Raw genomic sequence first — 17,740 nt, 5'->3', positions numbered from 1 at the left:
TTAGCACTAGTTGATAAATACTAACTGTTCTGTAAATTGCAGGGAAAGGAAAAAGGACAGAATAAAAACTAGCTCCCCTTCCAATGCACACCTTTGCAGAAGCTTTGTTTCCCAGGATCTGACTTTTTTTTAACCCTGCAGCACGTGTTTATGAACAAATAATCCTTATATATAGTAAAATGTGTTATTTGAAAGTCAACTATAATGCAAAACAAATCTATTTGGCTTATGTAGGTAGTGCAAAATTTCAAAGCTGGATTGCTTAGACTGCTGAATCTGCATTCATGTATGTTTAATTTGTGGTCAGTGGAACCATGTAGTCATACTTGCAAAGCATATGTGAAAAACATAAAATCGCTTAAGAATTCATGATACAAAAGCCAAGGTAAAGCAAAACTTGGAGATGAAGGAGGGAGACCTGGTTCCTCTACGTGAAACTAAATGATGAAAGGAGTAAGGTTTCATTGAAATTGTGCATAAATAGCACATAAATTTGCCACGAAAGGTACCACTGCTGTGAAAATACTGTACTGCTCTGAGAGAAATAGATGGAGATAGAATCCCAAGCTTTCCTTTTTGTCTCTGCAGTGTAGAGATCAAGATAGAAAAATGTGTGTTAATAATAAGTAAAATACTTTTTTTCTTCCTCTACAGTAAAAGAAGTGGCAAACAAGCATTACAGAACAATGAGGTAATTCTTTCTTCATGTAATATATTTTAATAGTTTTATAATCTTAAATAACACTTCAAGTCCTGTAATTGTGGTTTTATTTTGGGCAGAATGATGCCTATGCTGCAAAGGTGGTTTGAATGATACTTTCAGACTTGCACTGGTGAAACAAATGGAAGAATCATGTTAATCACATGTGGCTGGTGTTTGGCTGCATAATATATGCTCGAAGTGTGCCATGAACTTTCTCATCTCTTTGCCTGATGAATGTTTAAGGACTAGTGTTGTAAGCTTGGCCATGTGCGTAGCAACAAACAGCTGCCTGTAAATTTGATATGAGTGGTATTTGCTTTCTATTTAAAAGAAAAAAGTATGGAACAAGGTGAGGACAATTCTGACGTTTAAGTACTTTAAACTTCTGGTAGGAGGTTTGGCATTTCCCTGGTCTTTTGTGTCTCTGTTATATCCTTTTCAAATGAAGTAATTATTATGTCCGTTGAAGTCAAACTTTTTTGTTTCCTGTTCAGATAGAATATGGTAGTTAGCCCAAAGGGCAGAGCTCATGATTAGAAATACTGGGTCATATGAGGATATGAATGGATAACTATTCCGTGTGCTTCCATCTTTGCTGAAAACTTAAGGGAGAGCTTGCACTGGATAAATACAAAGGTGTATGCAAGTATCCTGTTAGCTCCTAGCCAGACCTTGACTGTGCTATCTGCCATAAACGTTTGTATTTTGCATAGCTATACCTATTTGTAAAAATCTTAACTAGCTTTCTCTTATTCCTACCCATCTTGGCTATAATTATCCTGAATGAGGAATTAACAATCTAAAGAAAAGAACCTCTGGGAAAGAAGATATTAGAATTAATGTAAGTGCAATACAGCAGTAGAAATGGGGAAAAATGAATAGGGAGGAAGAATAGGTTCAGCTCAAGTATCAAATATGTTTAGTCACATACTCCTAGGAATTTCATGCATCAAACATTGTTTTCTCTAACAGAAATGAAAAATACAATAACATGTAGTCTTCATTAGGCCTGGGCAGTAGCCTTCAATTACTGGCATTGCTTGGGTTTTTGTGTAAATAATACTTAATTAAAATATTTTTATCATCTACCATATAGCATCTTATCTGGCTAGAATTTGTATCCATAGTTTGCGTTCGCTTAGTTTTTTTGAAAAGGGCAGGACTATGGTTGATGAAAAACAAGTGTAGGCTTATTCACAGAGCATTCGTAGTATATTTGAGTTTGCTGGGGCTCAGAGCTTGCATTTGTTGCCCATCACATTGCATATGTAAACGGTAAGTGAAGAGATTAACTTGGGCTCTTCGTGCAAGTTTCTGTAGTTTAATCATCCTTGGTGGGGGAAGAAAGAGTGCTTAATAGGATTGTCTGAGTTCAGTAATGGAGATTCACAGGCTACTTTCTTTGTCTTCCCTATCCTGTCTTCCTAGCTTTTTCTTTCAGGTTTCGGGTCTGAGTACGTTGTAGTATTGCTATAGACATTGATAACTTGGGCTTCATGTGAATCTTGGGTAGCAAAGATAGTAGGATTAGGTTGATTAGACAGGACTTGTTTTAAGTACACATGTGCGCCCTTGTAGTCTGTTTTGAGGTCTGAATCCTTATGTCACAGCTGTCAAAGGAAAGAAAGAAAAGACACCTGAACCATTAGCTTGTTAAAAAGTATTGTCAGGACAGAAGATAGGGTTATACAGAGTGAACAAAGGCAACTGACCCAAATAAAAGGTGTTTGGATATAGGAGGGCTTTTGAGCATGGTAGATTCAGCTCACTGCAAGTGTGGTGAACTGTTTTTTAGAAGTAAAGGAATAACAAATTCTAGTTTCACTTGAAGCAAGTTTGAGCTGTACAAGCCCAAAGGAGCATAAACCATTGATGGCCTAGACAAGGGATGGAACATGTATCATGACAGCTACTTCCTATTGCAATTTGTTTTGATAGATTAGTTCTCTTACTTAGTGTATGCTTTCACAGATAACAGAAATCCTGATTCTTTCATTTAACTTGTGTGAGCAGCTCTTAAATTGGAGGGAGATATTTCCAATGGTGCAGAAGGAAGGTGGCTGTAAATAATCTGGATAGGGAAAATATCACATCAACATTTAAATAACACATTACCAGAAAAACCTTACTTTTCTCACTTTTGCTTGTTCTGTGTGCAACAGAAAGAGGGAAAGAAGGAGCGAGCAGTGGTGGACAGAGTGTTTGTTGCAAGAATATGTCGAATCCTGAAAATAATGGTCCCTAGAACACTTTGTAAAGAGGTAAGCATTGCTTGCTGTAGGAAATAAAAGGAGCATTTTCAAAGTCTATTTTTATTTTGTAAATATATTAGAATTTTAAAAAAAGCATAGACTTCACTTGAATAGAACTAAATTGTAGTACATGTTTTAAAATAGCAACATATGAATATAAAAATCTACATGTATGTTTAGTTGTTAGATCACTAAAGTGGTTCCAGTTACAAGATAAACTGTTAACTGTCAGCTAATAATTACTGTCTGTAGCGTATCTTTTAAAAGGTCATCCAGGTTTTGCTTGATTTGATTTGCACTTCTCTGTGCAAATGCTTTCTGTCTTTAAATAGCATGCTGTTCATCCATAATTTTGCTTTTGTAGCTTATATCTGGGCCGACTCTTATTAAAAAGTGAAATTGTCAAAAAGTATGTTAGCATCATTTCAGGAAAGCTATGCAGACTAGAATTTAGCAAGAATTTAGCTCGGCATCTTTCTCATGCTTTGCAGAACACTCAAGGTTTTTTTAAAGAGCGTTAGTTGAGCTCAGAATTAAGTCATGGACTGTAGTATATTAGAACTTCATTGTATGTCAGGCATGAGCAATGAATTCCAATGTACAGAATGTAGAACAAGCATGACAGCCAGCTAGCCTAGATGAAGAGGGACCTTCAGCAGCTCATTCACAAAGAGGAAGTACATGCAAGGTGGAACCATGGATGGGAGTGCCTCTGAGAGTGCTGACAGAGCTGGCCTCCATCATCCTCAAAAGATCATGGCCTTCAGAAGAGGTTACTGATCCCCAAAAAACCCAAACATCACTCCCATCTTCGGAAACATGTATACTGGAAGCTACAGACTATTGAGTCACCATATTACTAGTAAGGCTGTGAGCAAATCTTCCTGGAAGCTAATTCGAGCCACGTGAAGGACAAAAGGGTGATTGCAAACAGCAGCCTGGGTTTACAAATGGCAGATAATACCTTTCTAACCTGATTGCTTTCAGTGATGAGATGACTGGCTGTGTGGGTAAAGGAAGAACAGAGGATGTTGAATACTTTGATTTTTAGTGAGAGCTTGAGACTAAGGTTTTCCTTAGTACCCTGATAGGCACGCTGAATTGGCTGGATAAGTGAACAGTGAGGTGGATGGAAAACTGGCTGGACTGTTGGGCTTAAAGGTTTTTGATCAATGGTTTAAGGTCTTGACTAGTAACTGGGTACTAGTGGCCCTGTTTTGATTGGGGGTTTGGAGTAGGTAACTTTCAGATGTCCCTTGCAACCTATGTGACCCTGTGCTTGTGGCAGAGAGGTGTCTCCGAATAGCAGTACCTTCTTTATCTCTGCAATCCTGTCTTAAGAGATGTATCCAGCATATGTATCAATCAAATACAGCTATTTAAAAGACAAATTTTCACCATAAATATATAATCAGTATTTTATTAAAAATATTGTATGGCAATGTGTTTCCTGTAAAGTAATAAAATACTACATTGGCTGAGGGCAGCTAGTTCATACCTTGCTGCTAGATACAGCTGGACCACTTACTAGAAAAAATAGTGAATTTTATGCATTCTTTAACTGTTACACTTCTGGTTTTGTACTAGTCAGGATATTTGCTGCTTATTGCTGTGATGCTGGTGGTCCGCACATATTGTGATATTTGGATGATTCAAAATGGAACAGTCATTGAAAGGTATCTGTAAACTTTTTATTTTTAAACATTCTTTCTTGTGTTTAACAGGGAAGGTAGTCTGTCAGAACACATTCAGACATTTTATAGCTTGTTTACCTAAGACAGTTGGAAAACTGACATAGTTGCAATTTGGGGAGGAGGGGACCCCTATATATTTTTAAAGAAAAATAGTTTTTAAACAACCATTTTTCTGCTGTTGGACTCAATTTTATTTTTGTTTAACCAAAATTTACTTATTAAATGATTTTTCCATTCTTTTGGTGGCATTCTGTGCTCTGAAGACTCTGAATCTTTTGTTGACCTGAAAGTCCAAGAGGGTAGTTCAGAATAGGGGCATTGTAGTTCTCTGTCATAGGCTCAGACGTGTTGCTTGGGTATTAGGACTGTTAGTTCTTCCTGAGTTACTTCAAACTGAGCTGTTTGCTCTTCAGATCGGTAAACACAATTCTTTCAGTCTTAACTGTTTTGGTAAATGTTTTCTAGACCTGTGATTATTCTTGTTGCTTTTGTTGCTAATTGAAGCAAGTCAGAATTTGTCTTAAAGTGTGAATTCAAAATGATGATGTATTTCAGGAGAGACTTTCAGTGCTATGTAGAATAGAGGGACTGCTGTTTCTGTCTTGTGAGAATCTGTGAAAGCAAACAAGGAAAGGAACTGGTGGGACCATGATTTTCAGAGCCATTAATGCAGTTTCTTCAGGAGCACAAGGGAGATAATTGCTTAGTCGGTCATTTACCACCTAACTGACAGAAGTCTGTCATATTTGATACTACGGATATCCACAATGGTTTTTTGTCCTTGTGGCCCACTGAGAATTATCCACTTAAGACATGCTAGTTTATACTTGTTTCTCTTGTAACTAACTCTTAGCTGATGGTCATTTACAGTGCTATCATTGGCCGCAGCAGAAAAGATTTCAAGAAATACTTGTTTAACTTCATCGCTGCAATGCCTGCTGTAAGTGCTTTTCTTGTGCTGGACTTTCAGTAGAACATATTTTAAATGTAGATAAAGAATTAGGAAGACATCTCAAATGAATGTCTTAAAACCCATGGACATCAGTTGTTTTACATGCAGGTCTGTATTAAGACACATTTCATTTTATGGCTTTAGTATTCGCAAGACTTTATCAGCGTGTTTCCTTATTGATTGCAACTATTATGTTCAATTTTCAGATCGGTTTTGTTGATTCAATTTTGACTGATCGCTTAACCTGCCATCTGTAATACTGCATACTAACATCTTACGGATTGGATGATGTTTTAGCATTGTAGGTCTGCAATACTTTTGACACCATTTAAGATTAAGATTTCTTTTTGGTCTTTAATTTTTATATTTCTTATAGCCTCTTCTGAGATTTGTTGTGTTTTTTCCACCCTTTAACTTTCCTTCAGCTTGTCAACATCTGACCTGCACCAGATAGAAATAATTGTTACTACCCAATCTGGTTTACAACAGATTGATCAGTTTAAGGTAGTGGCCTTTTCTAAGTCAAATGGTGGCTCTTTTTTAGTGCGTATCAGAATAAGTGAAGATACGCTATATGAACACAGTTTTATATTAAATCTTTTGATGTGGTGCTATCCACTGGAAATTGGAGTTTTCAAGAATGCAGACAGAAACCTAATCAGTGGTCCTGCAGACACTATATGATTGGTCTTACATATGTTAAGAGTATTTTTGACTTCAGGGGAAGAATTCACCTGTTCTAAAGTGTTTGCACAATTTATGCTGCAAATTGATCCAAGTATATTAAATCTTGTTAGCTAAATATTGAAATACTGTCTCTTATTTTAGATCTCTTTAGTGAATAACTTCCTGAAGTACGGTCTAAATGAATTAAAACTTTGCTTCCGAGTAAGGCTTACCAGATACCTCTATGAGGAATATCTTAAGTAAGTAACACCTTGTTAATGCCTAAAGGTTTTAAAAACTAAATGTATTAAAATAAAACCAAATCATTCTAAGTACATTGTAGTAAAGTAGCAAGGTGCTTAATAGGTTAGGTATGCTGTTTAGAAGAGGCTTTTGGTTGCGGTTAAGGGTGAGTGGCTTATCCATGTTATATTTGACACAGATATAGACAGCAAAATTGGCTCAGTTGGAAACAGAAAAAAAAAAAGCACTATACTGCTTCCATTACTGGGTCAGCTTCCAAAACGCTTCAGTTGCTTTCGTATAGTGCTGATAATCCTGCAGACTGAATTGGATGCACAAACATGAGTAGCTGCTTGTGTCCTTCTGCACTGAATTTTGGTTTTCAGGAGCACTGATGCAGAGTTTGTGAGGGTTTTCTAACTTAACTGCAGCAGCAGTGCGTAGAGGAACATGGACCTGAGCTTCAGCTAAGACATCCTAGAGCCTAAACAGTTCTGCAGGATTTAATGTGGCATACAGTCGTTTAATGTTTTCACTACTTTCCATCTCTGTTGTATGAAGGAGGAGAGTTCCAAATGTTTGAGATCCAGGTAGTGAATTTATTTCTGCCACTTAGCTATTGTTTTGTTCCAGAGCTTATACGTACTACAAAATGGGAAACCTGGACAACAGAATAGCTAACCCAGATCAGCTCCTTACACAGGATGTGGAAAAATTCTGTAACAGTGTAGTGGACCTATACTCAAACCTGAGCAAGGTAAGTCTTTTCAGACAGAACTTTGAGTAATAGCTGCGGATGTTTAGGATGTGATGTCAGAGCTCAAAACAATTGCTTGCATTTATGTGTTGGAGTATGGTGCTAAAAAGAATGTTTATGATGATATATCCTTTCACACTGTTTGTGGTTTTCATGACCTCTGCTAAAGCACTGTTGTGGTTGTTACAATTTTCATTAAATTTTCTTTTAAAGAACTTACTGCTTTTTTTTGCAGTTGAACAGTGATGGTTATGTTTTCTCAGCTAGTTAGGTTTCAGAGGAAAAGCGATAGTTAGCTTCTGGTGACATGGAAATATTATTTTAAGTAGGGAGATGTGGTTGAATACGCATTTCCTGCTGTTTCCAGTGTAGATTTTAGGGGGTTTAGGTAAGGAAGTAGAATACCGTTTGAATTTTTAGACTGAATTTCTTTTGATGCTACGTTTATACAAGCAGAAGTATAAAGCAAAACACAAGTTGATGTGTTAAAAAACTTCTGGTTATAAAACCTGTAGTTCAGCTGTGCTAGCTTTGAGGCAGTGTATGGAATAGGATGCTTCAAATTGGAATATTGTTTCTATCAGGTAGATAACCAACTGTACATCATTGTCCTTCTGCTCAGAATGTCACAATTATTTTAAGTAATCATGGGGCATAGTCTGGCTTTGCTTAGTGAGCAGGGTATTATTGCAGACCTAAAATAGTGAAGTACTTTTTTATATACAATATTTACTTTATTTGAAGATTATGATGCTTTTATGTTCAATTCTTGAGTGGTGTTTTCAGGAAAATGTCATGTGATGTAGTCTGCTAAACATGTTAATCAGTATTTTACTCTTAATGCAGAGCAGTAACTATTCTTGGCCTCGGTGGTGGTATCTGGACTATTTTATGTTTGTTTTATGTTGGTGTTCTAATGCTTATTTTCTATGCTTCTCTTATAGCCCTTCTTGGATATAGTTTTGTATATCTTCAAGCTAACAAGTGCAATAGGAGCTCAGGTAACTTGAGTGGTATTTTTAGCATTATAAGCAAATTTTCCTTTCTTCGATTATAGCCTTTTAGCTGTTTGGAGTCTGAGGAAAACTCTAGATGTTAATTATAGATTCATATGTTGTTTGAAGGGATGTACTGAAAATACACTTTTACACTTAATGTTTTGTATGCTTTAGTGCTCTCTGTCTTGGGGCAGGCAAAATAAAAACCAGAATCTGCAGGCATTCAATCAATGATTTGAAGAAACAAAGTTCTTTACTTTCTTCTAGCAGTTACTTGGGAATCTCATTTAGTACAGTACCGTTCTGGCTGTTTATATCCTCTGTGACTTCCATTTAATGGAGAAAATAAGGTTTTTTTGTTTCTTTGTAGCCTCTGTAAAGGGGAGCTTTTCCTGGCACTGAGCCATATGAATATTATATATTGCACCCCCAATAACCCGAATCATTCCAGAAATAATTCTTCAGCTTAGTTAAATGATGCAATATCAAAAATATTCAGGGTTTGACAAGTGGCAGCTCTGGAACACAATTTAGGTTTTGTTGAAACAGACTGTAGTAAGGCTTAGTTGATACCCAGGTAACTTTTCCAGTCTCAGGTGTCTTTTCTTTCTCTCTGTAATGCTTAGTTTTTACAGATATTAGTTATTACAGACGTTTTACTGAAATTCAGTTTACGCCTTTAATTTTATGTTGTGCCACAGTTCAGTAATAAAGCGTGCTGTTTGGGAGCCCTCGTCTATTGAAGCTTAAGACCAAGAACAGTAGGAGATCCCTACCAGGACTTCTTGAGAGAAGCAGGAAATGTGTTGGAGATTTATGGATCAAAGAAAGGATCGGGGTTGAAATATTGACTGCTGTCACAATGTAGCAAATACAGATACAAAGAAGTAGGTAGAAAAGAAGGAGAGGAATTAAGAAAGCACCAGAAAATTATGAAATTAAATCAGCTAGGACATGGACATCACACTGGGTGATGATAAAAACAGGGATGGGAAGGGCATCTGGGAACAGAGAATTAGTAAAATTAGTAAACCAGTGTCTACACCACAAAAGAAAGGGACATGATGGGAATTGCAAGAATAATTGAATGGGTAACGTAGACACACGGAAGGTGAGAATCAAGGGGTTTGTGCTTCCTGGGCATTTTGGATATAGATGTTGCAGTTTGAGACCATCTAGATGGTAAGCTGTTATTCTTTTTTTGATATTCACAGGGTCCAGCTAGCATGATGGCATACTTAATTATTTCAGGGTTTTTCCTTACACGTTTAAGAAGACCAATTGGCAAGATGACTATTATAGAACAAAAATATGAAGGGGAGTACAGATATGTCAACTCACGGCTTATTACAAACAGGTATAGATTTACTTGGATGGCAAGAAATAAGTGACAAAGTAGTACTGTGGTATAAATGGAAGCTGTATGTTAAAATGTATTTGGGAAGTCTGATGCTATCAGTTCTGAGCAAAGTTTGGATCTTTATGCAAACTTTAATTTATTAAATTTGTATGTGCATCGTATTTGTAATTCAAAAGGCAAACTGTAGCTGAGCTGGGATATAATAAGCTTTTGTTCTACTGTTGTGAAAAAGTACAAACTCTTATTTCATAAGGGAACTGAAAGAGTTGTATTCCTGTGTTTTATGGATGGTATTTTCAAAGACTGTGTTTTAACAAAATGAGGTTGTATTCTTTGGTTGTTTGGGTTTTTTTTTAGTGAAGAAATTGCTTTTTATAATGGAAACTTGAGAGAAAAACAGACTATTCACAAAACCTTCCGCAAACTGGTAAGGCTTCTTTTCTCTTTTAAAACATTTTAAGCAAAACTTTAGTTTTATCGTGGTGATTCTTGACATATATTAATGTAAATTGAATTGATGTTTAGGGTGCTACACTCATTAAGTTTAAAAATAAATTAATAGGCTGTAAGCAGAACACAAGTTTCTCATAGAATGGTCTTTCTCTTGCCACTTCCTTCCTTCTTACCCACCACAATTACTATTCTCTCACTGCTTGGTTTCAAGTGTAGATTGTTTTGATCTAGAGTGCAAGCCTTTACCAGCCGGGACACTTATGTAGTGCTTGTCACAGGTACAGACATGTTGAGGTGTCTCTGACTTATTGAAAATTAACTCTTTGGAATCAGAAGTATGTGAAATAATAAAAGATAGTAAAACGGGTACTGATATAGTTTGACCTTTTTGCTACTTTAACTTACCAGGTGGAACACTTGCACAATTTCATCCTGTTCCGGTTCTCTATGGGTTTCATTGATACTATCATTGCCAAATGTAAGTGTTTGTCCAGTGCTAATGCGTTGCTGTAAATAAAGTGCTAAACTTTTTACATGAGAATTCTCTTTGTTTTCTTATTGCTTTAATTAATGCGTAGCTTAACATTTACTCTTAAACTGCAGACCTTGCTACTGTGGTTGGTTACCTAGTTGTTAGTCGTCCGTTTTTGAACCTGGCTGACCCTCGCCATCAGAATAGCACTCATGCAGAACTTCTGGAGGTAAATAGAACACAATTAAAAACAATTTCCTGAATTTAAATTATTTTAGTCCACGTAAAGGAACTTTCTTCTACTCTAGGATTACTATCAAAGTGGAAGAATGTTGCTGAGAATGTCTCAAGCTCTGGGCAGAATAGTCCTAGCAGGCCGTGAAATGACAAGATTGGCTGGGTAAGCTTAATAGCACTTGCTTAAAGTAATCTTTCTTTATGTTGTTGCTGTGTCTCATTTTAAGAAACTGACTGTAGGTTTAAAATGAGCTTATGTACTTTGCTTATTGCTCACCCTAAAAATCTAGAAATTAAAAACATTTTATGCTGAAAACATATCTGAAGATGTGCTAATTATGTCCACTCTAATTTCATATCTGAATAGTAGCAGCATACAGTTTGAGTGTTTAATTGAAAAGACATTGTCAAATGCTCATAAATGAATTATGTATCGATTATTTACCAAATGTCTTAAGAAGAAAAGGTATCAGATATTTGACAATAATATTGTGAATATTGAGCAACCTCAGTGCATGTCTAAAATGTACACATTCAGCTTCGGTGCTGGATGGAATAACTTTGTCATTTGAACAGAATACTAATTAGAGTTTCTATGGATTTCTAAAACTTGTAAAGATTAATAACTTACAGGGTTTTTTTTTAGTTTCACAGCTCGAATTACAGAATTAATGCAGGTTCTGAAGGACTTGAATAGTGGCAAATATCAGCGTACTATGGTAACACAAGAAAAAGGTAGATGTGACATAAAATGTGATATATGCATCTTTGTGTAGTGTTCCAGTGTCTAATACCTTTTTCTTAATTTAAGATGCAGATAAAAAGCAAGTTTTGCCTTTGATACCTGGATCTGGAGAAATTATCAACACCGATAACCTTATCAAGTATGTTTATAAAGCTTCCACAATAATTATTTTTAATGTAGCCTGGCTTTTAAGTACTTCCCTCTATCACTATGAATGGAGGTTTTAATACACTATTACAGTATGCAATTGCTGTTGTACTATAGTTTATTTGCAAATAATTCCCCCTCACTCCCCTTCAGCATTTCTATTCTATAAGCCAATCCTTGTTCTCTCATGTTAGCAGAGGACAAAATATGCTGTTTGGACTTAGCCTTTTTGGTAATCTTTCCTGCTGTCCTTCGGAATATGACCTCTCAGAGCATTTTGTTAACACTTTTATCAAATTTCTTCTTAGAAATACGTTGGCTACAGATTTTATTCCATGATATAATTCAGATGTGAAAATTGGGCAAGTCCATACTCAGTTTCAGAATATTTGCTGGTATTTCTGCATGCTTGGACAGTTCACTGATGTACTCGAGAAGCAATCAGCTCCTCAGTTCTTTGTGGTCTGAGGAACATGGTATTGACATAGCAGTACTACTTAAAGGCGTACAACAAAGCCAGTAAAGAAATTAAATAGCCTCAGTCTGGTCAACGTGGAAAACAAACAGATGTTTTGCACAAGATGTTTTGAGTCCAGAGGCTTAGAAGGATTCAGAAAACAAGTATGTGAAGGGAGAAAAGAAAAATCTGTGGATGTTAAATGCTAAGGTACCATGTTTGGTTCAAGAACTTCCTTAGCTGTTAATAGTTGTAACTAGAACGGTATTGAATGAAGTCTTGCTGTATTCCTTAAATCTCGGAGCAGCATGCTTTTTCTTTTTAGCTGCTTTTAGGCAACTGCTCTCTCTTTTTTTTTTTTTTTTTTTAAATGTTGCAATACAAACAGGTTTGATCATGTCCCGTTGGTGACACCTAATGGAGATGTTTTGATTCAAGACCTTAACTTTGAGGTAAGTTTTTCAATATCACAGAAAACAATATTCATATAAAATTTTAAAGTAGAGATGATAATTTCAGAGGTAATCTGATTTATAAAAAATGTGCCAACAAATGGAATGGTGCTTATATGGTATGCGTAAATCCGAACAAAATTAATCATCATGTTAGTTTAAAAATAAACAGTCAGCAAACTATTTTCCCCCAAAATGTTTTTATTGTAGCAAATGTGTTTTCTTCGAGTTGCAGTTTTGGTGCTAAACTAGTTGGGGAAGAAAATAAATGATTGGTGGAAATTACTTAGTGTAATGTCAGAAAGTACAGGCCTATGAGGATACCAGCTTGTCTTAGTGTTTGTAGAGGCTTTCAGCAATACTTTCTCGCTACCGTTTTAACGTGTTGGCTTTGCATTTTTAGGTTCGATCTGGTGCAAATGTTCTGATTTGTGGGCCAAATGGGTGTGGAAAGAGCTCGCTTTTTCGTGTTCTTGGTGAGGTAAGGGAACTTTTTAAAATACGTGGGGAAGAATCCAATGCACTGTTGTAATTGGACTTTTTTTTGGTCAAATTTAAACCTTTTTTTTTTTGTTGCAGTTGTGGCCTTTGTTTGGTGGACGTTTAACAAAACCTGTTAGAGGAAAGTTGTTCTATGTTCCCCAGGTGAGGCAAAGTACTTTAACTGACAGCAGTATTCTTTCTTCCTACTTCTGACTATGTTTAGAAATGTTTGACTTACTTCTTTGTCTCTGACTGTATCTCAGAGACCCTATATGACTCTTGGAACACTCAGAGATCAAGTTATATATCCAGATACTTTAGAAGATCAGAGAAAGAAAGGGATTTCTGACCAGGTAATGAGAATGAGTTCATTAACCCTTAATCCTTTGTCTCGCTTAAGATGAGTAATGCTTCAGATTTAAAAATGCTGAATCTGCTATGAAAAATACTACATTTAGTTTGTTTTTAATATTTATCAGGATTGTCAGTACACCAGCGTAGAACCCTTTATAACCTTTCAATCATTTCTTTGTGAAGTTCACTTAAGCTCTGTTTGTCATTTCTGTTTCAATAAAAGGTGCTGAAGGAGTACTTGGATAATGTCCAGCTGGGTCACATCTTGGAACGTGAAGGAGGCTGGGACAGTGTTCAGGATTGGATGGATGTACTCAGCGGAGGAGAAAAACAAAGAATGGCAGTATGTCTTAAAAGCATAAATACTTGACAAATACAGGGCATATGTTGAAAACATAATCTGAGTTGTTAGCGATTTTTGAAAACTAAAAATTAATACTTTACTTAGAAGAAAAACCCCAAGATGTGAAATACCTGAATACTGAGAAAACAACTTAAAATAGTGTTTATTGTAGTCAAAACTTAACAGGAAATACTGACCTTTTACCATGCCTTACACTTTGGTTGTATAAACAGAAGATCTAAAACAGTTGGTTTTGTTTTTTTTTTTAAAGAAAAGATAATGTACAGCTCTGATTTTCAGGCTTCAGTGGGTGCCAGTTTAAAAGAAATGTCATTGCCACAGTAAATTTTGGACACTAATTCTCTAGTTTAACTTCTAACATTGCATTATTGGTTGTAGTTCTGTATCCACAGTAGCGTTTTGGTTTTCATTCCAGATGGCAAGGCTGTTCTATCACAAGCCCCAGTTTGCTATTCTGGATGAGTGCACCAGTGCTGTTAGTGTTGATGTAGAAGGCTACATTTACAGCCACTGCAGAAAGGTAAGCTCTTTGATTCTAGAATTATATCCGTCTATGTTAAGAGGAAACTTAAAAAGATACAAGGTGCACTTTTCCTTAGGCCTAGTGCAGATTAAAAAAAAAAAATTTAGAAGAGCATACAAGGAGCCTTTATGCACACGAGAATTCAATAATTGTTCTGTAGTCTTAGGGTGATTTAGATGTACGTGTGACCTCTGTGTATCAAAGAACTCTTATGAACTGCTAAGTAACCTTAGTTTTCCAGATAAACTCTTAAAATGTAAAGTAAAGATAAACTTTTAGATTATTTGATACTTTGTTGTTTGAGAGATTTCTTTTGGCCAGGGCAACAAAAGCGAAAGGCTGGAAATGAACATTTCCATCTGTTTTGAGATAAGAAAAGCCAAGCACTCCAGGAAAAAACATGATGATATAAATATACTTTCTTTTTCCTTACCCTCTTATACCCACCATTTCAGATTCTACACAGTGCCATGTGAAATATCAATATGATTCCATTTCATATCCCTAGCGTGGGAAAGAATGGAATTGAAATAACATTAATTATTGAGTAGCAGTATTCTCAGAATGGGAATGGAGCAAAGCTGTGCATCCACTCAAATATGTGCTTGAAACTTGAAGTGGGAACAAGACTTCTGTGGTAGTAGATTGGCACTAGGTGAGGACTCTGCAGCAGAGTGGATTTATTTCTTGAAGTAATTTTACTACATTAATATCAACACCTTGACAATTTCCTGTCTGTTTTGCATATACTTGTTGTTCTGTTAACTTGAATGTTCATTTGTTCTTTTGTTTTAGAGTTACTGTTGCCAAGTGGCTAATGCCTGTTACTGAAAAATAGAATTCTGGTTAAGCTGTCCTTGCAGAAAGAAAAAATGTTACCCTGTTTTATCAGAGCCATTTTGTCCTTTAATTGCTGCTACTCTTAGGGATGCATAATTAACTTGAGTTGCAAGGAAACAAAGGAAGATTATTCACCTTTAAATTGTCGCTTTACATTGTTGTTGTTTTACTTTCCTCCTACCTTACCTCCTTTGCCCAGTTCATTCTATGTTTTGCCAAATCTTTAGGAGAAAAAGAATGGTGAAATCAATTAAAAAAGAAATCTCTTCTGCCTTTTTTTTACTGAAAATCTTGTATTAAGGCTACGTATGTATACTGTTAACAATAGAGTTTGGAAGTTTGCATTGCTGAACTTAAGCTCTTCAGCTGATAATCATGCTGAAAAGTAATTAACACTTAACCCATGAGAAAAATTAACTGCTTTATTGTATGTATTTTCTTCATATAGGTTGGCATCACTCTCTTCACTGTCTCCCACAGAAAGTCACTCTGGAAACATCATGAGGTATGTAGCCTTTGCTTTTGCTAAGGGTATCTGTAGGTAGTAGGGGGCTTGTTTCTGTTAAACTGACTTCGTATTTCAAGGTGTTCTTATTTTACGTGTTCTGGTGTGGTTTTTTAAAAGGTGTTTTACATTTGTAATCCAGTTGCACTATTTGAAATATTCTTGTGGTTCTAATTAACAAAGAGAAGAGTAACCAAAAATCCTTATCTGTAAGGTAGCCTCAAAAGTCTGAAAGGCTCGCTAGATACTCAAGTCGTCTTTCTTAACCTCATAAAAACCCTTGAACCAGAATCCAATAAACAGCAAGGAGTTTTTGCTTTCAAGATACCTAATATACCTATGCATTAAAAAAAAAAAAAGGTCCACCTCTAATACATGGACTTCTTGTCTTCCAAACTAAGGTTTTACTTTTATTACTACTTTTTATAGAGACAGACTGTATGTGTGGGGAAAATTACTGAATTAATACACAGGGATGAATATGTGCCTTAAGGTACGTTGTCAGACACCCCAAGACAGTGTTAAGTCTAGGTGTGACCGTTAGCAGATTGTTAGATGACAGGAAAAAAAACCAATTCAACTTTTTTTCCAGTGGCATGTGAATTGAATGAAACGTGAGGTGGGAGAAGCTTACCCTCTGGCTAGCTGAATTTAAGATGTTGTATTACAACTACTTCAAAGTGTAATTTATTTAGGCATTTATAGACACAGTGGTCTATAGACCTTGATAAATATGTTCTTTTATTACAGTTTTACTTGCATATGGATGGCAGAGGAAACTACGAGTTCAAGAAAATAACTGAAGACACAGTTGAATTTGGATCTTAAAGTCATGAACTGAGCTGCTGCAGAGACTGATGATTACTGAAAGTGTGTAGAATGGCAGGCATTGTACAATAAAACTACTCAGCTTGTTTTTTAAACGAATTAACTAGGATAACCCAAAACAAGCTGTTAAGTGTTTACTATTATGTAGGATATTACTAATTGTGTATATGTTGGTTTAATTATTGATATGTACTAAGAATGTCCTTATTCTTGTGGTTTAAAAACCTGCCTAAATTGAATTGGGCTTAAATCAGTGTAACCTGATTCATCCTGGGATGCAAACCATTTGAAATCAGCTGATTTGACTTTTGTAGACCTTCTTTCCCTTCAGTGAAAAGCCCTGTTAAAATTAGGGTTGCTACCTCTCTTGTTCCTGCAAAGCAGTCTTGGATTTTTGCTCTGTTCTATGCATATTTCTGAGTTCTCTCACACGGTGCAGGACATTCTCCCATCTTCAGATTTGTCCCCTGTTAAACGAAAGAGCCTTTTCCTTGACCAAGCCTTGTGATGTAGCCAATACACCCTTACTGATAAAGGATGGATGAACCTAAAAGACAAAACTAATTCCTTCTGCTGAAAAAAAAAAATTAAGCTTGTTCTTTGCTGGGTTTTGGATTCTCTTTAACATCTTTCTGTCCATGTAATTCTCTCTCTGCTGCTCAGCAATCCCATTCTTTCCCCATTTAGCAAGAGCTTCATCCTTCCCCTTTTTTTTCCCCCTCTTTTTTTTTTTTGTCAGCAAAATTCTATGGTAATGAAGAGTTGAGAAGAGGTTGAGGGTGGAAAGGACTGACCACAGAAAAAAAGGGGGGGGTGGGGGTTGGGGTGAGGAAGGGGGTATCAATCAATCTTGTGCATGTTTTCAGCTCTGAAGAAATGAATTGCTTCCTCAGGTAGAAACAGAAAAAAGAATGTGGGTCCAATCAGTCTTGTCTTGAGATCAGTAGGGGTTGGAGTGGAATCAAAACAGTAATCCATGAAATATCAGACTGTTGTCTGTGTGTATTCAGTTCTGTAATACAATGGTTGCTTTTTTCTGAGTTCCTCCTTTTCTCCCTCTTCAAAAAAAAAAAATCAGATTTCCTCATGGTTTTAGTTGTGCTTCAGATCTGAGTTTGAAAGCGAGTGATAATGGTACTTCCTCTTTGCTCTTCTAGGCTGTGAAGCCTAAAATGATGCTTTCATCCTTCACATTTATTGTCCTGTCATGATGCTTCTGGATTTCTGATATAAATTATTCACCAGAATAATTTAT

At 36.1% G+C, this 17,740-nt stretch overlaps 1 protein-coding gene across 1 annotated transcript; it reads left to right on the top strand.

Moving 5' to 3' along the window:
• Window positions 1-588: 588 nt before the first annotated feature.
• Window positions 589-17,286, top strand: ABCD3 (ATP-binding cassette, sub-family D (ALD), member 3; the record flags this gene model as incomplete). Its single annotated transcript, XM_010135764.1, has 22 exons — window positions 589-691; window positions 2,866-2,964; window positions 4,543-4,631; window positions 5,520-5,589; window positions 6,430-6,527; window positions 7,144-7,267; window positions 8,212-8,268; window positions 9,480-9,622; window positions 9,983-10,052; window positions 10,487-10,556; window positions 10,682-10,779; window positions 10,859-10,950; window positions 11,434-11,522; window positions 11,599-11,671; window positions 12,525-12,588; window positions 12,992-13,069; window positions 13,168-13,233; window positions 13,335-13,424; window positions 13,649-13,768; window positions 14,205-14,309; window positions 15,601-15,657; window positions 16,408-17,286. Coding segments are annotated over 22 exons (1,933 nt in total), but the record flags the coding sequence as incomplete, so codon positions are not given.
• Between the last annotated feature and the right edge of the window lie 454 nt (window positions 17,287-17,740).

This window comes from Buceros rhinoceros, unplaced genomic scaffold (genome assembly GCF_000710305.1).
Source record: "Buceros rhinoceros silvestris isolate BGI_N320 unplaced genomic scaffold, ASM71030v1 scaffold2065, whole genome shotgun sequence".
Lineage (NCBI taxonomy): Eukaryota > Metazoa > Chordata > Aves > Bucerotiformes > Bucerotidae > Buceros > Buceros rhinoceros.
Note: the sequence above shows the minus strand (reverse complement) of the source record. Positions and strands in the feature narration are given on the sequence as shown.